At 38.2% G+C, this 21,781-nt stretch overlaps 1 protein-coding gene across 13 annotated transcripts in view; it reads right to left on the reverse strand.

Moving 5' to 3' along the window:
* TRPM3 (transient receptor potential cation channel subfamily M member 3) overlaps positions 1 to 21,781 on the reverse strand; it is a 401,802-nt gene that overhangs the window by 8,334 nt on the left and 371,687 nt on the right. For 7 of the 13 annotated variants that reach the window (XM_032441175.1, XM_032441176.1, XM_032441172.1 and 4 more), the window contains 4 exons: positions 16,297 to 16,507; positions 7,329 to 7,479; positions 6,576 to 6,775; positions 5,267 to 5,399 (listed from right to left, as the gene is read on the reverse strand). In XM_032441175.1, the coding sequence (XP_032297066.1) occupies positions 5,267 to 5,399; positions 6,576 to 6,775; positions 7,329 to 7,479; positions 16,297 to 16,507 (695 nt within the window). The remainder of the gene's footprint in view (positions 1 to 5,266; positions 5,400 to 6,575; positions 6,776 to 7,328; positions 7,480 to 16,296; positions 16,508 to 21,781) is intronic. The other 6 variants (XM_015849133.2, XM_015849142.2, XM_015849141.2 and 3 more) reach the window with 1 other exon arrangement.

The following is a 21,781-nucleotide window of genomic DNA, read 5'->3' on the forward strand; positions in this document are numbered from 1 at the left end:
AAACAATATGAGTAACCTTGTGGACTGAAGAACAGTATTTTTTTGGACATAGGGTAAGACTGCTAATATTTCTGAACAAGCCAAAGAGAGGTTTCTGGTTTACGTGGCCTGTTGTTTTCTATGGAGCTAATCACAGATTTGATCACATCAACAGTAACGGGAAATTTATCTAGGAATTTAGTGAGGTAAAGAGTACAGAAACAAAGGGTAATGACATATGTTCACTGATAGCTGAGAGGTTCCTACATGTATTTATTGGGATGAGGCCTAGCTATGCAATTTTTATTTATAAAAAGAGAGCTCAAGTGATAGTGATGTCCCTCAAACCCAAAGCTGTTAGCTGACTGTAGGCAGTTTTTGTCGTATGTTTGACATATGTACACTCCCAGATCTTTCTAACAAATATGCATGCATTTAATCAAGGATACTCTTCTGTTAGTTTAATGCACAGTTCTTTAGTCATTCAGCACACTGAGCAGCAATATGCTCTGGGAATAATCCTACTGGAAATATGGTATGATCACATCATCCAAACACTAAGGGCATAAGAAGATACAGAGAAACACAGTCATAATCTGGACCTTAAGATGCTTTAATAAGTGAAATGTTCTATTGTTCTGTATTTGACAGCAGACAGTCAAAGCTGTTTCCTTCAGGAACAGCTTTGAATTAAAAGGCTATTTCAAAATAATAATGTTCAAGTTTTTCTTTAGATTTGTTTCTTCTTCTTTTTTATTTTTATTTTTATTTTTATTTTATTTTTTCTGTGTGTATTGGAGATACAGAAACCTTTTGGCAAATCTCACAGTATCCAAGTATGATGCCACTATTGCACCTGTGCCTTTCCTTACAGCAAGATTTATCCAATGTATGAGAGGGTGCCAAGCTATCCTAGCAGATGGGCCTGAGAACAAAAAAAGAGGAGGCTACATCTAATTGTGTATCCAGTGTGTTTTTTTGAAGCTCATAAGTTTCTAATAGAAAACCAAACAGACTAGCCGAACATAATACTCAGTGACTGGGAAAAACACAAACTGACAGAGGTGTTACATCTTATGTGACCAACCTTTTTAATTATGATTTGGGAGATGATTGCTGGCATTCACTTTAGTTACAGTAATTTTTAACCTCTCTGCAACTATTCATTTATAATTTAATTGAAGCAGTGATTTAATGGGAGCAAGGTGCTCTTTTCAGAAGTAGACCTTTTAACTGAATTAGACCATTAACTGAATGCTAGAATTAGGTTCACAAGTCCCTTTGTAGACCTATGTCCATTTTTCAGATATCTTTTATGTCTTCAAAATCCTTTTCAGCTGCTGCAAAGGCTGCAGACATTGAAAGTCCCTTAAAGTGGGACTTAAAAGGTGATTGTAGAATGGTTTTCTCCTTCTGAATTCAGTTCTCAGGCTTCTAACAGAGTAATGATACTTGCCCTTATTTTTTTTTTTTTTTTGGTAAGGCATTACTTGTTTAAGTGGCAAGCCACTTTTCCCAGGCATGATGGTTTCAGCAGATTAAGGGTATTGAGTTGTCCGGGCTGCTTTCCCATCTGGAGCCTAAGATCTCTAAACTATGATTGCAAAGAGACATGGTGAGACTCACAGTCTTTCCTAGCCCAGCTTTGCACTTATGACCTGATCTCCTAGGAGCAGTATTGACCTTTTTATCAGTTCTGATCTGTTTTTGTGCATTTTGCTTTGCTATATCTGAAACCAGGGTGCCAGCTATGTCTTCATTCATGGATGCTGTTAGTGTAATTGCACTGAGGACTACAAAGTACTAATAAGCTACAGTACTCAATACCATAGAATGCCAAAGATAACATCATAATGTCTACTCAAACCACTTTATATGATATTTAAATACTATTAGGATGAAAACTCTCTCCCTTTGGAGTCAACAAGGGGTCAAGTCTTAGCTATAAGGGAAAAATGCCTACCAAAGAGATTGTTTTTGGGGCTTTGTGCCAAATTAAGAAACACAGTTTGGTCATTTTGATCACATTACACATCAACTTGTTTCTGCGCTGGTCAAAAAGTGCCACTGAAAGTATCACAGTGATTAGTTTTCCATAGAAAACTGTGATTCTTCTGTAGCAGCAAAGTGAATCAGTCCAACTTTTCTTTCCTCTCTGGTCTCCAAAAGACTGCACTTACGGTAAGTCTGTCAAAGGCATCACCTCAGAGCTTGGTACTGCTTCATATATTTTGTCATAATCACTTCCACTGATGTGTCTTGCTAATCCAGAGCTACTTCCATGCATCCATGTAAGGTTTTGGATAGCAAGGAAGGACAAATGTCAAGAGTGGTTTCATGTTTTGATCTTGGAAAGTGAAGAAGTCAGGTAAATGCAGGATTCTGTGTGGTGACACCAGATCTGGATACCTTGGTGGTGGTCTTTGCAGTAAGAACGACAAGGTATTTGCTGAATCCACACAGATCCAACAGGATGTCAGGGTGGATGGTTCCAAGGTGAGAATATAAAATGTTGCATGTTTTAGGTGGCAAGGTACTGTGATCCTTACTGAGTACAACTACAGAAATTGCTTATTTGCATCCAGTCCACTGCAGCAAGAAAAAATGTGTCTTCTTTCATTTTCCTGGGCTCCTCCTTGTCTCTGAGGCCTATACAGGCTGATCTTAAAGGCAAGACTATTCCTGTCCCCTTTTCCTCTAGCTCCCTAATCCTTCTTTCAGGCTTACTGGTCTTTGCATACACAGCATGCAGCTGCTCTTCCTTCAGGTAGCCCTCAAGGCATGCTGGCAGATCCAGCTGCAGGTAGAAGCTGCTGAAGGGAATGCTGAAAACATTCCTGGGAGCTAAATGTATCACAGATGCCTGGAGGAGAGGGAAGGCTGTGAGCAGTCCGAGTACAGATATGTAACTCAGGCATTATCCCAGTTCCTATTTCTCCTCCAGCCTAACTGCATCCTCAGCTTCCTATAAAAGGAAGTGCAGAAAAAAACACCACACAGCTTCTCAGGGTGTTCTGGCTCAATTTTACAGCATGTAAAGTTGAGTTAATTGGCTAGCTAACTAGGCTGACCATCTCATGACTATAACGTAGGTACTGTGTTTGGTCTAATACTATAGGCTAAAGACAGGACACTGAAACAGAAACTGTAGACTGCACATTCTGTCTTTTTTTTTTCCTTCTTTTGCTTCATATCTTGTTAATTGTACAAATACATCTCTATGGAGAAGCTATAAGGCTGTATTTTAAATGTTTGAATGTTCAGTAAGTTGGGAAATGTTTCTTTTTTTAGATTCAAAACATTTTAAGGGATACACGGTCAACCATAATTACAGGCAAAATACCAGATCTGTGAGCCTGGTTCTTAAAATGTGTGTAATTTAAGACACTTTAAAAAAAAAGAAATTCTCTTTGAATCTCACATGCTGGTCTTCATTTAGGACTCATAATCATGAACTCTTAAAAACATTTTGTTTGAAGTAAAGGGAAGCACTCCTTTTCTGTAGTAAAACAGGAACAAAATGAAGTGCATAGACAGCCTGTTATATGTTCATTTTCCAGTACTAAGAGCACTTGCCTAATGTAGAGGAGGTCCTAGGCTACTAGTTACAGAGGCTTCAAACATACCTTGTATTTCTTAGGTCACCAAAAGTGAAGCTATGGCTGAAGAGAGTTTTGAATATGCATTTACCATGTTCAGATTAGTTCTTTTATTTCTGGTCTATCAGAGCACAAGAACCTCAAACCACAGATCAGTTTAGTTCACTGTCTTTCCCTGGTGCATATGTAATTTTTCTCCTTTACATTCTCCAGTCTCCAGCCATTTTCAGCTTAGATCTGTGTAGCCCTTGCATCATTTCTCTTACAGAGGTTTGTCTAGTCTACATTTTAATCAGTGAAGACTTTTAACTGACATTATCATTTTCTTTCAGATCCCATCATTTTCAGTCTGTTCTATTATTTACTGCATGAAAAAAATCACCTGTTTTTATTTATTTTGAACCGTCTCTGCTAGATTAATCTGTTGCTCTTCTATTTCTTGTTCTTGGACAGTCAGCAATTGATTTCTGCTTACCATCTCCTTGCACTCAGAGCTGCGTAGATCTTTATCAAATCATTTCTGATTTGTCTCTTCAAGATAGAATGCTGTTGGATTGCTTGAACATTCTTTGTAAGGAAGCCATTCCATGCTTTACCACACTTTCTCTCTAATACCTTTCCCTAAAATATGAGTCTTGAGAGTGCCATTTTCAGGAATGCATAAATTTATATTCTGATTCCAGCAGAATTCATTCTTCTTTAATCTGGGTGATTATATTTGTTCTTCCTACTCTGGGATTTATTTAAAAAACAAATTAAAATCATACTTTTTTTTTTTTTTTTTTTTTTTTTTTTTCATACTTCAGGCACAGCTGCATGAGGAGTTGTATTAGAAGATTACAGGTAAGCAGAAGATTGTTAAAGCTATGTAATAAATTACAAAGACTACTTGCCTGATCACATTTAGCTGCATTCAGGATAAAGTAGAGTATTCAGAGTACAGAGTATTCAGTACTTCTCAAATTTCCTGAATATCTGACAGAATATTACCCTAGAATATTTATTGGCAACAGTGCCATGCATCAAACAACTAAATCTGTCTTCAAAATTTAGCTCTGTTGCTTAGCTGCTATATGACAAAAGGATGTAAACACTATAGGAGATTAACAGATTCATGCATTTTAGGAGTGTTGAAGACTGCCAACTTTCAATAAACTCATCTATTTTATTAGTCTGGTGTAGGTGAAATGTCTAGTTCCTCTGAAATTGATGGCAAGATATCTGTTTCTCTCAAAGGAACCAATTAGCCCAGCAAGGCTACCCTGAAACAAGGCTCCTTCACTATCTAAGGGAGTAGCAGGTTGGTATCTCAGTGGCTATCTATAGTTTTCATTGAGGAACACTCATTTACCCTTCCACTGTGTTCTGACCGCTTGTGTCCTTAAATTCTGCTTTGTAAACTGAAATGGAGGGACTCACACTTGTCACACTATTATATTTCCATATAATTACAGCTGGTTAAATGTCTTGAAGTCTTCAAAACGTTGAGGTACATTTCCTTTGGTGAAGAATAAATAAATAAATAAATAAATAGAGAGAAAATTTCCCCACCTTGTATCATTGTATTTTTTAGTTCAGGTTTATTAAAAACTACCTCAAATGTTTCCCTTTTAAAGAAAAAGAAAGGGTGAGAGTGGCAATCAAAAAATATTTCTAGATCAATATATGGGAGAACAAACAAAGTGCACCTTTCTGAAGTGACACGGATTCTTTCATCATTGGAAGAATTGAATCTATCATCCTTTTCTCTAAAATATTCTTCTATGCATTGCTCTTCAAAATCGTGGACTTTTTTCAGTTCATCCTCGGTTATGAAAAGTTCTGTGGAAACAATGGAAAAGAAATGAATTTGGAAAAACACAAACGTGAAATTCAGGACACTCTTCTCACTGAAGAAACCTGCATTACGTTTTCAAAAGTGGGTTTCAAATGTATCTGGTATTTTGGTATGGAAGCAGAGAGATGCAGCTGATTACCAGACTGGTGGCTTAGATTACATATGCTTCTGGAGACAGCAAGTCTTAAGCAGACAAACACTTTGAGAACCTAAGCATGTTTTGGTTGCATGAGATTTAAACATAGCTGTTGGTACAGACCAGGAGACATAGTGGGAGCCAGACTCCACCTGTAAGCTAATAAAAATTTAATTAAATCAGAAGACCTGCTTGGAAAAGAATATGAGGATACAGAGGGTCTGCTTGATGCGGCAAAAGGTGAAATCTGCATGCAACAGCAAAAGCTATGTCACACACTGTGATGTGAATGGGAGGAGAGCAGTCTGGTTGCGCATGAAGCTCCAGTGCCATCACAAGGCCCCAGCTACACTCTTGCAAAGAAGTGGGCTGTGGCATGGGCTAAAGTTGGGAAGAGGTGCACATCCCCCAGCTCCCTACTTCTGTCATCTACACTGGGGGAGGCGTATATCTTCTACTTTTAAGAACTAGATAGGGAAGAAAGGTGAAAATGTTATCACAATAATCTGACAGGCTTTCCATCATGTTTATGGGAGTTCTTATTAAAGTGTCTAGAGAAACCACTCCTCCAGTTTGAATCAATGTCAAGGAGAGAACACATGTCTATAAATTAACTATTCCTCACTATCTCTCATTTCATCTAGGCAAAAAGTGTGTTGAGGGGACATAGGTGCTGTTTACTCAGAAAAATAGGAATGTTATCTCTGTATTTTTGACAATAAGATGAAGGATCCAGAAGTATAAAGAACTAGAAGAGGTATTCCAGCAGTAACAGACCTACAGCAGTAGCAAAACAAAACTCATTACTGTGAAGCAACCCAAAAAGTCCGGGGACAGCACCACCTCATTAATGCTGTGAGGAGAACTAAGAGTTAGGTAATGCAAGTAAAATGAACTGAATTAGATAGGAACTTGCATTTACTAGTTCTCTGCTGAGAAGGTTATCACAGCTTAACCCTCATTCACATCAAACACTAGATACTGAGCAGGGCAATGGAATGTCTGTAAATTGTTGAAAGCTTACTTAATCCGTAGTCTCTCTCATCCGGGTCAGTTTCGTGTTTCCGCCATCTACAGCACAGGTGCTGGAATATCATAGTCATATGGCTGAAAATGATCAGAGGTGGTGGGAGAACTGGCCTTTCATGAAATGTCATGATTAGCTGATACCTTTGAAACTTCCATACTTGGTTGGATATAGATTTGACTTCAAAAAATGTATTGCTAGAAGGCAAGAAGAGGAAAACAACATCAGATTGAAGCATTTTTGGGTACTTTGCCAAAAATGAAATGACAGCACCCTAATTATACACATTTCACTAGCAGTGGCAAATGTTTCCTTGTCATGCAGAAAAAGGAAGAACAAAAGAAAAGGGCTAAATAAGTTTGTTCTTCAGTAAAGCACAGTGGCAATCAATCATTTCAGAATTATATTACTACTGTTCATTCTTACTCAGTGCAACCACTTAGTCCTATGACAACAAAATGAGAGGAAAATATTTTTATTCTCATTTTCTATATTGGGAGTGAGTGCTGAACTTAACATATTTGGCTTTTCTGCTCTCGCTCTCATCAGGTGTCTGTCCTTGGAAATGAGACAATGTGAAAAACTTGGCATTTCCCTCATTCCCTGGAGACAAGCTACTACTTTATACCTTCTAACTCTCATATCTTCTGAAAAATGGCTCTTATTAGAGTCAGAAGCTCAGCTGCTTTCTAGCACCACAAATAATGCCCCATCCCTCCCCAGATCCATTCTTTGCAATGTGTCACTCACTTGAAAACAGCAATCAGGAGGTTCACTAACAGGATGTTTGCAACCAAGAGGTAACAAGCCATGATGGCAGGAACGATCCATGCTCCTGTCTTGCAAGGAGGCAGCTGGATTATCTTGCCATCTTCTCGAGTTTCATTTTGACCACAAGGAGCTGGGAACGAAAATGCAAAAGAGCAAAACAGGAATGAATCTTATTTTTTTCACTGCTTTATACAGAAATATTTAAATATTTATGAAGGTCTGCCTGCCAAAGCAATATCTTCTAAACAGTGGCATCGATGCTCCCCCCAAGAAATTTGCACTTGCTATAGGTGGTGGTGATCACATGCTTGTCAAATTTATCACAGATTTTACAAGCTGAAGTTTTTGATGTTGTGTGTTATCTATCTGCCATGAATATCAAGATATTCCTCTCTGAAATTTCAGGACATTCGTCTTTGTGAGTAAGCTGCCTGTTCCATATAGCTAAAATATCTTAGAACTCTGTAGGAATTTGTGGCTGTGCCAATGAAATGAAATGATCAAAATGCTTAATCTTTTAAAAAGCTATTTTTTTTTTAATGGTGAAAATTTATTATTTTTTGTAATTTTTTATTTTTCTTTCAATAGAGATCTGAAAATCAGTGTAAAGAAAAAAGAAATACATGAAAAAAAAAAACAAAAAACCATATACTCCTGTGGGCTCACTGCTCAGAGCCTCTCTGGGAAGTATTCATAATGGCTGTTTGCAAATATGGACTTTTGACAGCATTCCTAATATATAGTTTTAACCACACTCCTAGAAACGGAGGGGGAAATTATGAAGTCTTTACTGTGCACGGTAATGGGACATGTAGGCAGCTGAGTTGCCACCTGTTTCTCCCCCAATGTTTTGGAACCAAAAAGACCTCCTTATTGTGTTTTAGAACAGAAGCAAAGAGGAAGAAAATATTATGAAATGCTTTTCTTTTTTTTTTTCCTTTTTGTTTGTTTGCCTTTGTGATCTGGTGGAAGATCTGCATAACTACACTTGGAAGTGTGGGTTCAGCTTACCATTTCCTAGCTTCATGCTGCCCTAATGGTCCTTAGTACTTTTTAAATTAGCTTTTTAAGAAAAAAAATCAAAGAAGTAGTTTACAAGCACAACCATCTTAGTTGAATTTGCTCAGTGCTGTGGCTAGCTTCTCCTTGTCCACTTCCCCCTGACTTAATGGACAACAAACCTGCAAATGCTGTATGTTTTGTGAAATCTCATCCCATGTCGAAACATCTATGATATCCGACATCAAATATTTTAATCAAAACAGTCCTTCTGACCTTGATTTAAGGAGCATGAGACTCTGCTGTGGGTGACTGTACTGGCAATCATATGATATCATATTTGAGAGATGGGTGCTTGGTTTTGGGCACACAGATGTTGTGTTCGCAATACAGCACTATAGGACAGAAGGGTACATTCTCCTTTAGGTATCAGCTATATCCACACTCCTTTTGTGACTATTCTACTCACAAACAACAACAACAACAACAAAAACAAAGAAACGGCAAACCCAAGTACTTTTGCAAGCATTTTTGCTCTGGAGCTACATTATCTCTAGAGCTTCTTCCTTATAGAAATATGTTTTATTACTGGAGCAGTGTGAGTGTAAGTAATTCATTATTTCTTGGAAAATATCACACTGCAGGTCTTTTAATTTTGTTTGTGCTTCCTGCTCTGCTCCAACCAGTGTCTTCCAGACAGGGAACCTCCAGAGAGAGTTCTGCAGGGACTACAGAGATGATGAAGTGCCTGAAGTATCGTATGAGGAAAGCTGGAGTAACATGCATCTGCTGTTCTGGAGAAAAGAAGACTGTGAGAGGATCTTATCCATGATGATACATGTCTAAACAGTGGATGTCACATGGATGGAGCCAGGCTCTTTTCAATGCTGCTCAGCAAAAGGACATGACACACACAGGAAGTTCCCTGTAAATACGAGGAAGAACTTTACTATAAGAGTGACAGATCTCTGGAACAGGCCGTCCAGAGAGGCTGTGGGGTCTCCTCTGGAGATATTCAAAACTCACATGGATGATTTCCAGAGCCACTTGCTTTAGAGAACCTGCTTTAGCAGGGGGTTGGACATTCATCTCTAGAGGCCCCTTCCAATGCCTGTGATTCTTTTGATTCATTTAGGCATACAAAATACTGCTTGGGTATTTCTTGGGTTCATTCAGCCTTCATCCAACAGAAATTGGGATAACTGACATGGTATTGGCACTCAACATGAGGCATTTCTGTTCATGTGGAAACATTAGCTCACACGTTGATTCAGAGCCACAAAGGCCAACATGATACAGTAATACAGTACCCCAACCTGTCAATGATTTTATCAGGAACGCAACAATCACTTTAGAAGTTGATGAAACCTATTGTCTTTCCATATGCTAAATCAGAGAACAAATAGTGTCTTTCATAGTGATGAGAGAATATTCTGAAAAGCATATTTTAAATTTTAGATCAAAGGTTTAAAAATCTCAGCCTAAAGTCCAGATATATTTTATTACTCCAAATTTCTATTATATATATATATTCATCTGTAAAACTCTCTCTCCACAGCTATTAAGACAGAAATTATTTATCCAACTTGTCCCACACTGGGGTTTCAGGATGCCACTAATGCATCCCTGTTAGTTTATACCACACAGCGATGGCCACAATAGACTTTCTACACAGACAAGCCTTTATCATCTTTTCTGTTCATTGATCAGTGTTCGGCTTATTCCATGGGTTTGTAATATTTTTCTCTCTTGTCAGTTCTGTTGGAGAAACATTTGCAACAGCAAATGCTAATCTCATGCCTTACTTCAAGGAGATCTGAGTTGACACTCAATCTTCAAATCTTAGCTGCATAAGAAAATGTATGATGCATGTCCAAAATGCTGAAGCCTGTGTTCTAATGCAAGGAATGAAATGAACACCTTACTTCATCTTTAAATTATAGCATTAATTATAAAGGACAGTTTTCCCACCATTAAAGAAAGTGTTAAAAACAAATATTCCCAGAAAACAAGAAGTAGAAGTTTCTCCCTTTGTTAGGAGAGGAACCTGGCAGGTGGCAAAGAGAATGATATTCTTTTTTGATAATGAAGATGCTTGTTTACATTTAAGAAATTAGAATTCCACTTGATGAGTTTGTGTTTTGAGAAATGCAAGATTTTTATAGTATGCGCAATAACATATCGCAATGACAAACTTCTTCAAAGAATGGTTTTAATATGTATGGAAATACATTCCTGTCTTTTTGCATTATAGCCCTACTCTAGCAAAAAAAAAAAAAAAAGCCACAACAAAACAAACCAACAAAACAACAACAACAAAAAACAAAACAAAACAAAAAACAAAAAATGTTGAGTACTTAACTCTGGTAAAATAGTTTATTAAAAGAAACTCTGCTAGTATAACTACATACATGCTCCAGGTAACTGAAAGCCTCAAGCAGACTGATACCTACAGGGCATGGATGTAGGGAGGCCACTATGCTCCGATATCAGGCTTCAGAAAAAAATGGCAACTGGCTGGAATTTTAACTTCAGTTCCATGTATTAGATTCACCCAGCTTTCAAATACTGCACCCTGACATCTGTGGTTTTACATAATTTCTGTATCTTTTGTTTCCCATTTCATAGCCTGCCCCTATGCTTATTTTTCCTTCCTGGCTCCTCTTTACAGTTTCCTGTGTCAGCCTTTCCTGCTACATACCTAACCCTTCCTCTTTCCTGGCCAGCAGACTGGTGCAAAGCAAAAAGCAGCTGCCCATATATCTGTGTACTTCAGACATCAGAAATAGTAAAGCTTGGGAAGGATTTGCTTCCCTGGTGTAATCACTCTCACCACATGGGCACTGTGGTGTGGTTTGTGTGTTGGGCGGAGGGCTTGAGCAACAACACTCGCAAATTTTTGTGGCATGACTCTTTCCCCAGCTGCAGCCTTCCGAAGTGGTAGTGGTAAATAATGGAGAGAGGAAAGTGTGTAACTGAACAGTTCTTGTACCAAATAGCTTTTTACCTTTGATGGAAACTTTTCACGTAAAAACAGATGCCACTTTCACAGTAGAATTTCAGTTTGAAATCACAGAAACTTCTGAATGGGTTAATATGACCACAGTTCTTCAGAATACAGAAACCAGTAAGTGCAAATAACAAATTAACCCCTGCCAATTTTATTTCTATTTTTAAAAGTCTGGGCATTTTAAATGTGCTTTCATCATCCTTCTTATAAGTAGATAGATCCTTCAAATTTTGATATGCATGAACCCAAAGGATGTGAAAGCATTTTATAATTTTTTATTCAAATATCTAAGCTAGCTTACTAGCTTGCCAAGTCAGTAAATGCTGAAAAAAGGCTATGTGAGCTGCCCAGGACTCTCCAGCTCTTCACTGGCAGACAAAATAGTGAACTCTGGGAACTCTGAATTTCATATCGTTACTCTCTTTGTCAGCATCCAGGGAACTGTAAAGTGTCTCATTATTTCAAGAAAGTCACTTTAACTATGGCACTGTGACCTTATAAATTGCTTCTTGCTTTCAGCCACATTGCAATGACACCAAAACATCTCTCCTATCTCATGGTATTTTGATTATAATGTATAGTAAATCTCTTTACTCTTCTTGCTCTCTCTTGTGCATTCTCCCTCCTACTCCCTGCATTGAAACATCCAAACAAATGGAACCTCAGAGGAGTGCTAGGAAGGGGAAGACTGTTGCAGCTCAGGCCAGAGAGACTCTCAAAATGGTGTGTAGGCTGTACAAAATATTATCCTCTGCCTTTGTCTAAGAAGGCTAAAAATATTGCCTGTGCTGCAGAGTCTCAACACAGAGGAATAAAGAAAAGAAAAGAAAAAAAGCATGATTTATTCCGTTTGCACAAAGCTGCTCTGATACTTCTAATTCCAGAATGATCCACGCAAATGACAACTCTTACACAAAGCTCCTGCAGAGAGAAACAAAGGATGGAACTTTAAAGATTGTATAGAATTTAGTATAAAATTCTCATTTATGGTAAAATACCTTTGAGAACTGAAATTCTAGGAGTCTATGAAATGTAGGAAATTTAAGTAAATGTCTTTCATATTAATTATATTTTCCCCTCAAGTTCAAGATCAGTTGAAACCTATGCATAATAACGTGTCTTTCATATTCTACTAAAACAGTGGCATTCTGGTTACTTGGCACTGCTCCAATACAAGCAAGAAGGAAAGGGAAGCTCCATCTTATCTTCAAATATATGAGTTTTTTCAATGAGGCACATGGGACAAACACAAGTCAGACTGATCCTCACATTCCAGATGGCACTTGAAATGCCATCAGCTGGAAAGAAAATCCAGATGCAAATCTGACATGAGACAACAGGCACATCTGAAGGAGAACCCAAAACCCCAAGAGAGAAAAATCTAACCTGAATCCAGCCTGGCTAACAACACGCTTAGTTGCTACACATTCTGAATATAAGAAAATGTGTAGTCTACTGCTGATTTTCTCCAGGTGCCCCATTTCTCATGTTGCCATTTCTGTTATCAATGTTTTCTTTGATGCAAACTCACTCCCTGCAGTAATATTTTACTCTTCAGTATTTCTATCTGATTCTGTTATTCTGCATGGGCAGACAGAGTGACAAGGTGAAAACAGAGTCCTTTGACTGTGATGACAATGTCCAGAAGTTTTTGGTTACCGTTGACAGCAAAATGACTAAGTGAGGCAAATGGAGGGTGAGATTTTACAGCATTTGTGGGTTTTCTCCTGCACAGGTATTCGCAAAATCATCAGGATCCCATGGGGCAGTACAGTAGTGTGCCTCACTAAGAAGACAGCCTAAAAGTGAGACAGCCACACAATTCCAGGAGCCATCACCATTTCCTGATTCAGACCCCCTCTCCCACCCTGAGCTAATACAGCTGTGATGAACTTTCAGTCTAAGAGGAAAGGAGGAAACTACTTTGACAGTGGTTCTACCTTTTTTTTTTTTTCTTTTTTTTTTCCCCCTTTTTTCTTTTTTGTTGTTGAATTTGCCTAAGTTCTACATTTATTATTATTTTTTTTTAATATGACTGGTCGATAGTCAGGAATTTGTAAGAATATTGTGCCTGTGTACACCACTGATAATAAACCATACCGCTGAATAGCACATTCATTGCTCCCAGAAGTGAGGATGTAATTCTGTCCTCACTTTTGAGTAGAAGGTGGGATCGCATGCCGACAAGACACTAATGCACACTCCAATTAACATATGCATTTTAAATATGAGATGAATACAGACAGAATGGGTAAAATGTGTAAGCGTAAAAGAAATGCATTATTTTAGAGAGACATCTAGTTAATGTTTTAACAGTGTAGAGGGTTCAGATAAAGATCAGACCAGACACACTGAATGGACAGGCTTCCAGCTGATGAAATGTACTGATACATTGCATCTGATCAGCCTTAATGGCATGCTTCATGATACAACAGAATGTGAAAGAAAACGAAGTCAAAAATTGTACAGAAACATACTGTTTTTAGTTAGTTAGTTTGTTTTTTGTACATTTCTCAGAAAGACTAGGATAATCTCCAGGACCATGATTTAAAAGTATATGCACTTCCAAGATTAGCATTTTTGCATAATATTTCAATATTAAGCACAAAAATATAGAGAATATCACAAATGAAAAACTCTTTAGATTTGCTATAGCAGCAAGAATAATAATAATCCGCTTCAAGCTATAAATTCAAGTGTAGTTTATATTCAGCATAACAATTTTTGTCTTACATGAGAAAGTACAAACACTGTAGTACTCTAACGTGAACACAGTGGCTGATTTAGCTTAGAACAACTTGGAAAAGTGATAACAACAAATTTTCAAACAGTGAAAAAAAGTGCAACCATCCGAATAAAAATTTTTGTGTGCCAATCAGGTAATTTTGATTGAGTAACTAACATGACCAGCATTTCCTCGTGCTCCCAGTCTATTCCAGTGGTATAATTTCTTGAGACAACCAAGCCTCAGACAAACGTGACATATTGCACAAAATTTTGCTGAAAGAGTGGCAGATTCTAATTCCCTGAGTCACCTGTCTCTCAGGAAGGAGGAACTAGGTGCTGCTTTTCATTCTGGCATCACCACTTCCATTGCAACTCCTAGTTTCCTTGACAAAGACATAAGAACAACACATCTACACTTAGAGCTGGGGTTGAAACCACTGGGAATTTTGCTTTCCCTAAGTCTCAGAAGTAATTATCTTGCATCTTTTCCCAAGGTTTGAATGTTGTGCTTCTGAATAACATACAAGACCACCCCTAAATCCTCATGCAAGGGTATGGAGCCTGCCACCCTCTTTTTATACTTAAAAACCACACTTCATTCAAAGACACTTTAGTTTCTTAGGTTTTGGGGTTCTAAACTATAATCAGCACTTCATTAAAAAAACAAAACCAAAAACAAAACCAAACCAAGAACTGCTTATTCAGCCAATTGCCATATCTGTTGCACTATGGTAATTACTTAGTACAACATCAATAAATGGCCGCTTGTAGAGGGACAGACAGAATTCTGCTTGTGCACGGGAGTCATAGCTTTAAAGGATAAACTGTTACTACTGTCTTATGCCTTTGGTACAGGGTGAAGTTTTAAGCCCACAACTATAATGTCTTTGGAATGAAATGAATTTTTACAAAGAAAAGAAAAGGAAAAGGTATAAAAATGAGGGGATTGGGTGAGAAGCTAAACTCGGGGAGAAGCCTTGTGATTTTAGGTACTTTTATGCTTCTGTGCATGTCATGCTGCCTCTGATAACAAAGTGTTGAAGAGATCATAAAAAAGAGGCTTCATCTGCATCCACCGTAGTGATTCTGTGCTATCCATGAAAAAAACATTATCATGGAACTGCTGAAATATCAGACGTGATACATACACCTCTGTCCATCTTGAACTGAGTAATCTGGGGCAACTCATGCTGGTACGGGCAGGTTTATTACGTTAACCAGTTTGGAAAAAATCAATACCTTTTCTCCATTCAAACTTTGTCAATACTGAAAAAGAGATAAATTAAGAAAACACTGCACTTTTCTAAGATGGTGCATACGAGAAAAACAAGTACCTTAAATAGAGTTTTAATGGCTGCCATTTGCTGCTGGAAGAGATGCTTCTAAATGCTGAGATTTACACAAATTTAGGTAAGAATGATGAACATCAGTTATGTGTTGGTGTTTGCTACTGGTAGACTGTGACGCTTTGTTCCATTCGTCATCTACTGCTCATTCCTCATGACCACCCCTATCCTTTGGCATAACATGCCAGGCAGCACCAGGAGGTTTATTTTTGACAGAAAACTGGCATTTACTGATCACCAGCCAAATGAATCCTGAGAAGATAGCATATGAAGTATTGGCTGTTGTTCTGCTCACATTGATGTGAGCACGCTCTTGCCTTCCAGTAAATAAGTAAAGCAAAATTATGTATCTACTCTCCCCAAAGGGTTGCATTATTCAGTTTAGCATTAGGGCGGCGGCAGTGGGTAGGTAACAGGGAAAAGAAAACACAGCAGATTAGTTCTTGTGAGGTGCAGGAACTGAAGATCTAATCTTATACATTAGATTTGATGCTCAGTATGAAATTAGGTAAAAAGCACTTAGGTCTAAAATCAAACAAATGGATGAAAAGAAATGAAAACATATTTTATGTCTCAAATATACCAAAGAACTCATCACAGATAGCTGGGAGGGCATCCTCACTATCCAACAGGTAAAAAGGAAACATTTAAAATGTTATTTATTTGCAATATATTTTGGCATTACAGATTTTTGGTTAAATAGTTGCAAAGTGATGCTAGGAGTAGAATCTATAATTGACAATCCAGTATTATCTGTGAAAATATTCTGCGACAGTTCTCTGTGATGAAGGGTCCTCTATCCTGAGCCATTTATTGAGCACATACACATAATCTAGTAGGACATCATCTGATCAAAGTTGGATACCTGACTTTGGTGTATGAGAATCATAAACTTGCTTACGGTCTATCTGGTCTGCAAACACTTCCCCATAGATCATCCAATAAGGCATGTAAAAAATGTTTTTTGCCAGCTTCCATGAAGGCTCCTCATTGGGGAAGAGAATAGCTTGTCTTGCGACACCGAAGCTCATCAGAACCACCAACATGATGATGACAAAATACATCATATCTATCATCTGAATGTCAAGAGAGGAAAAGAGAGAAAAAGAGAGAAGGGACAAGAGTTAAATGTGTTTGTCCATATTTCCATTATTCTGTGCTGAAAAAAAAAAAAAAAAGAAAAAAAAAGAAAAAAAAGATTAAAAGTTAAAAATAGAACTTTTAGAAACAATTTCTTCTCATTGTTACACATAGCATTTTCTTGTGTCCTTGGTTTTGACCACTGTTGCTTTTACATGCAACTTAAATGTTATGAATAGACCCAAAAACACAAGCTACCATCTGGTCACACCAGTTGCCTGAACAATAATACAGCTTCATTGGCATCAATAGCCTGGTCAGAGTAAGGGTTGCAAGATGATGTATTGTTTGTAAGCGCCTACTGACAACTGTACTAAAACAAAAGGGCTGAAATGGATTATTTTATTTTTTGGTACTCATTGTCTCGGTGCAAAGGAAGGAAGCTGCATCTAACATAAGGAGTAACGGGTGGCAGAACAGCCTGTTATTGCAACATAAGGGACACCACATTGGTAACCAGTGAGAAAGGAAAGCTGTGATACAGGCTGGATGAAAAACCTGCCTGGTGGTGGGGCCTGACAAATGCCATATTACCAAAAAATAAAAGTAAAGAATATTACAGCTAACATAGACACTCAGACCTATTCTTGTGCATTGCTGAATACCTCATTAGCACATGCACAACTTTAATTAGTGCCAGCAAAAAGTGTCTGCCCATTCAATGTTCCTGGAAAAAGTGGGACATCAGTCCTAGGAGGTTTTGTGCGGAAGCTGAAGATTAGAAGAGCAGCTGTGCTGGCAATATTTATAAGGCCCTCCAGAGGGCCAGGCAAAGTGAGAGCCCTGGTCATCAAACAGGTACAGCACAGATAGCACCTACCGACTGTGGAAAAAATGTGAGCCCTGTAATGCCTTTGCTAAGACCCCTCAAGAAGTTGTAGTTACACAGTCAGTTATAAGATGTGTTACAACAGAGCTTTTTTTTTTCACAGTTGTGGAACTAACTTTTGTCTCCAGCCAAAGTTCAACCCCAAGAGCTCTAGACCTTGAGTCTTAAACTCTTCATCCTGCGTTTTCTGGCACAGCTGCATTCTGAGTGCTTTGCAGGGCAGGCAGGTGTGCAACCCACATGCATCTTGCATGGTGGTGGCCTGGCAGCCCCATGCTGGGCCTGCTGCAGCTTGAGAGCAGGCTGGCTCATTTCAAGAGCTGGTGGATGGGGTGGGGGATTATTCCAGCAGATGGATCTGCTGCTGCTGTGGGGGTTCTTTAGCTCTAAAGCAAAGGGAGAGAGACAGGAGACTGAAGTAACACTGGAAGAAGGCCCAATAGAGAAAAGAGGGATACAGAGGAGTAAACAGGAAGGGATATTCTCATACTAAGAGAGAGATTGGAGAGAAAGAGACCTACAGGACAGGGTTCTGCTGGAAGAGCCTTAAGAGAAAAGAGGAACTGGGGAAGGTGAAGAGAAGCAGGGAAAAAGGAAAATGTCGAGGTACTTTAAAAAATGCAGGAAAGAAAGACAGAAAGAAAAGAAAACAAACAAACAAAAAAACACAAGTAGGGAAATGGGAGAGGCAAACAAATGCCTTAAAGAAATATGAATCATGAACATTCCTATGTTATTCAGGGCATTAATCTTTCAAGAAAACCTGATTGAAGAGGAATTCCAGATGATTATATCTCAGACAGCAACCTGAAATGGGAAGCTGCATAATTACACTTAGTTCTTACTGTCTTCAGCAAAGAAATATGGAGATGAAACCTGTATCCTCCCTTCTTCTCTGATGTTTTCAGGTTGAAATATATGATGTAATATGATTTAGTAAACATAACAATTATTTGTTTGAAATTTAAGAAAATTTCTTACTTTATTCCAGAGTTTTTGAGATGGAATCACACAGGTTTGAACTCACATCGTAAGACATTAGTTTTTTAGTGTTACTCTCTTTTCAAGCAGTTTATTATCTTTTTCCCTCCTTCAGTCCTTCAGTGTGTTATTTCTCAAAACCTTCACTGTCTCAAACTCTGGTGAATTAGATGTGTGAGTTTCCACTGACTGTAATGGGCAGTGTGTAAAGCCCTTTGGCCTGCAGGATGAAATTACTTTTGTTTTAACAAGGCAATGTTCTTTTCAGTCATTCTGAAAGAAAATTTTAGTCACCTATTTTAAAAAGTGATAAAATTGGGATTGTTTGGTGTAGTTTTGTTAACAAGTTGTCTCTAATTCTCCTTTTTAAAAATTTTTAATTTTCTTTTATTTTTATTTTTTCCCAATGAATCAAAAAAATGTAGACATTCCCACACAGGAAGGGAACTGATATCCTTCTGACTCTCTTGGCATACCACAGTGATTGCACTTCATTCCCAAATAGAAGTGAAGTAAATATACTGTTGTGCAGAGATTAGAAGAGCACAGTATAATAAGCACATTCTGCAACTGAAATTAGTTGACAATAATAAACTTGTCCATTCAGCTTTCTCCTCCTCTCTCCATCTTTACTTTTAAACCTCTCAAGCCCATTCCTGCCCTTTGCATATTTGTTCATAAAGCCCAGAGGCAAAACCTATTTCAGCTGTTGTACTGGGTACAATGGAGAGGCAGGTGAAGGGAAAGTTGCTGAATACTGGAAAGACTGAGAGAATCACCTCTTCTCTCCTGAGTCTAAAATTTGTCCAAACAGAAGTCCCCCCAGCATCTACAAGCTCAGTCTGTGGAATGCATTAAGTATTATTAAGTAAGCCTATCACAGCTATAAGTATAGTCTAGCTGTGATAGGCTTACTCTGTAGAAATACGTAGAAATTGATTGTCTCCCCAGTACTGAATGGGGCTTGTCTAAGAATGAATGAATAAGGAAAGAACCCAAGGAGTAGATGGGCTATTCTGATTTTAAAACTAGCAGCACAGCCCTGGAATGAGCAGGTGCAACTCCCAGGGAAGTCCGTGCATGTTATAAATGGATTGGCCATTGCACAGGGGAATAAGCTGGCCAGAAAACAGATGTGAGGGGCAAATTTATGTAACTCAAACCAGCTGGGCATTGCATGTGTGGGCAAAGTACATGTGTCAGAGTTGCTGAGTGCATGGAAAATTGGATGAGGTATGGAAATCAAATAACAGAAGGCTAAAATGAAACAACTTCCCTCCTTTACAGATGCCACACCTTCCTTCAACAGTACCGCTGGTAGCATGATCAACAAATCCTACGTAGTGGCCGACTCATGAAGCTACAGAGCTAAATGAATTTTTCCTGACTAATTTTGTTTTCCAGTCTGACAAGTGGTCCACAACACCGAATCTTAACTTCAGTGATACATCAACAGTGACGCTCATGACAACAGGTGGTGAAAGATCATTCTACTATTATTTTGCTGATATTTCTAACCAAACTTTCACTATCTGTGCTGCTAGTCCTAAATTGGAGAGAAAACCACAAACATAAAACAAAGATACGCCACCAACACTAGTTCCCCCCCATTATGGCACCTAACCCTTCCGATGGAATGGATCTCTGACTCTTGTATCAGCATCCTTACACTTATCTAATAAACTCTTTCCGTGAGGGATCGATCTTATAGTCTACTCGAATCAAATATTAGTCATCTATCAGGTATCGGTTGTTTTTCATATATCATTTTAAATGGGTAGTGTAATATGTTACTCTGAAAGAGAGCGGCGTAAACGTCTCAACACGACCACCTCTTCTCTGTGTAAGCGATACGATACTATCTGTATGTACGTGATTCCGCTTGACTGATAATTTTACTGACAACAGTAAATATTTTTTTTCAGAGGCTGAAGATATTTTGTACGCACATTGCGACTCGAGAATGCTTGCATTGCAGATCTCCGAAAATCACAGTGAATCTACAATAATATTATGTGCTATCTAGATTGTCTATGCGTATTATCTCAAGATGTATATGTCGATCCAGAGGGTGAGCAGACATGCACAGATAGACCGCAGGAAATTCAAAAAGACAGGAGAGAAGGTGCGAGTTCGTGAGTTATCTAAACTCTGACTTCTGCTGTCTTTTCACTTGTCCTGCTGTCCTTTTTCAGTAATATACAGCAAAAACTCTGAGTGTTTTCTCTGCTTTGGAGCTCTGCAAAGCTTCTCCCATCAACAGTTATTTGTTGGCTTCATTGAAGTAAGGTGGAAAACATCAAAATTATGTTCACGGCAAACAAGCACTGGGCTTGTGACTAACATAATACTTATGAGAAATTGTAGCCCATGCATCCATATATCCCTTTTCCTATGAACAATAAGTATGGTGGCTGAACCTTATTTTATAGATTGTGTTAAAACAATCAAACTCATAGCACCTAATATTGAACCTTGCTGATTGTTTTACACTTATCAATCAGACAACAGTAATATTTATATTTAAAACATTTAATATTCAATTTGCTTGTTTTTAATGAATGTTGACATCAAGGATTATTCCATACTGCTTTTTAAAAGTAAATCTTCAACCTTAGAATGCATGAGGCAGCTATGATTAACACAACAAAAGCTGGCTAACTGTACATAAAACACGAACATGTATGAGGGCTAAATCTGGAAGTAATGCTCCCATTTTATTATGTTGGCTTAGAGCATCCTTAAAGATGGATGTTGGTGATATGGCAGTAGAGGCTGAACCTTCCTGCCAATATTCCATGTTGTTGCTGTGTGGCAGATGGCAGCAGAGGTGACAAAATGGTGTCTGACATAGAAGTGTGGATGAAGCAAAGGTGTCACTGAATTCTTCCATGTAGAAAAAAAGGCATTCATTGGCATACACTGACACTTGCCATACGTTTATGAGACAAACAGTGGCTTTGGCACATTGAGGCAGTGGATGGCTTCAGCAGTGGCAGCAGTGGCAATGACAGCGTGATCTTTAAAAGTGTGGCATGCAGGTTTTGTTCACCACTGGCAAAAATGCATAGCTAATGGTGATGACTATGTTGCAAAATAGCGTGTTGTAGCTGAGAATCTGGACTAACAAACAGTGGCAATTGTGTGCTCTTTGTATCTGTTGTAGTTTCCATGGGAATAAATAGGAGACATTACTATATTATACCCATAGCTATACATGCAGATTCTCAAATATCAGGGGCCTGTACATTTGCTTCTGTATGGGCTCAGACATTTTAACTCTGATGTGTAAAACAGTTTTAATGCAACATTTCTGCTGAAATATATATATGTAAATAAAGTCTAAATGGATACATCCAGCATTAATTATTGCTTGATTTCCTTTATATGAGCTTACTAT

Source organism: Coturnix japonica, chromosome Z (assembly GCF_001577835.2).
Source record: "Coturnix japonica isolate 7356 chromosome Z, Coturnix japonica 2.1, whole genome shotgun sequence".
NCBI classification, from domain to species: Eukaryota; Metazoa; Chordata; class Aves; order Galliformes; family Phasianidae; genus Coturnix; species Coturnix japonica.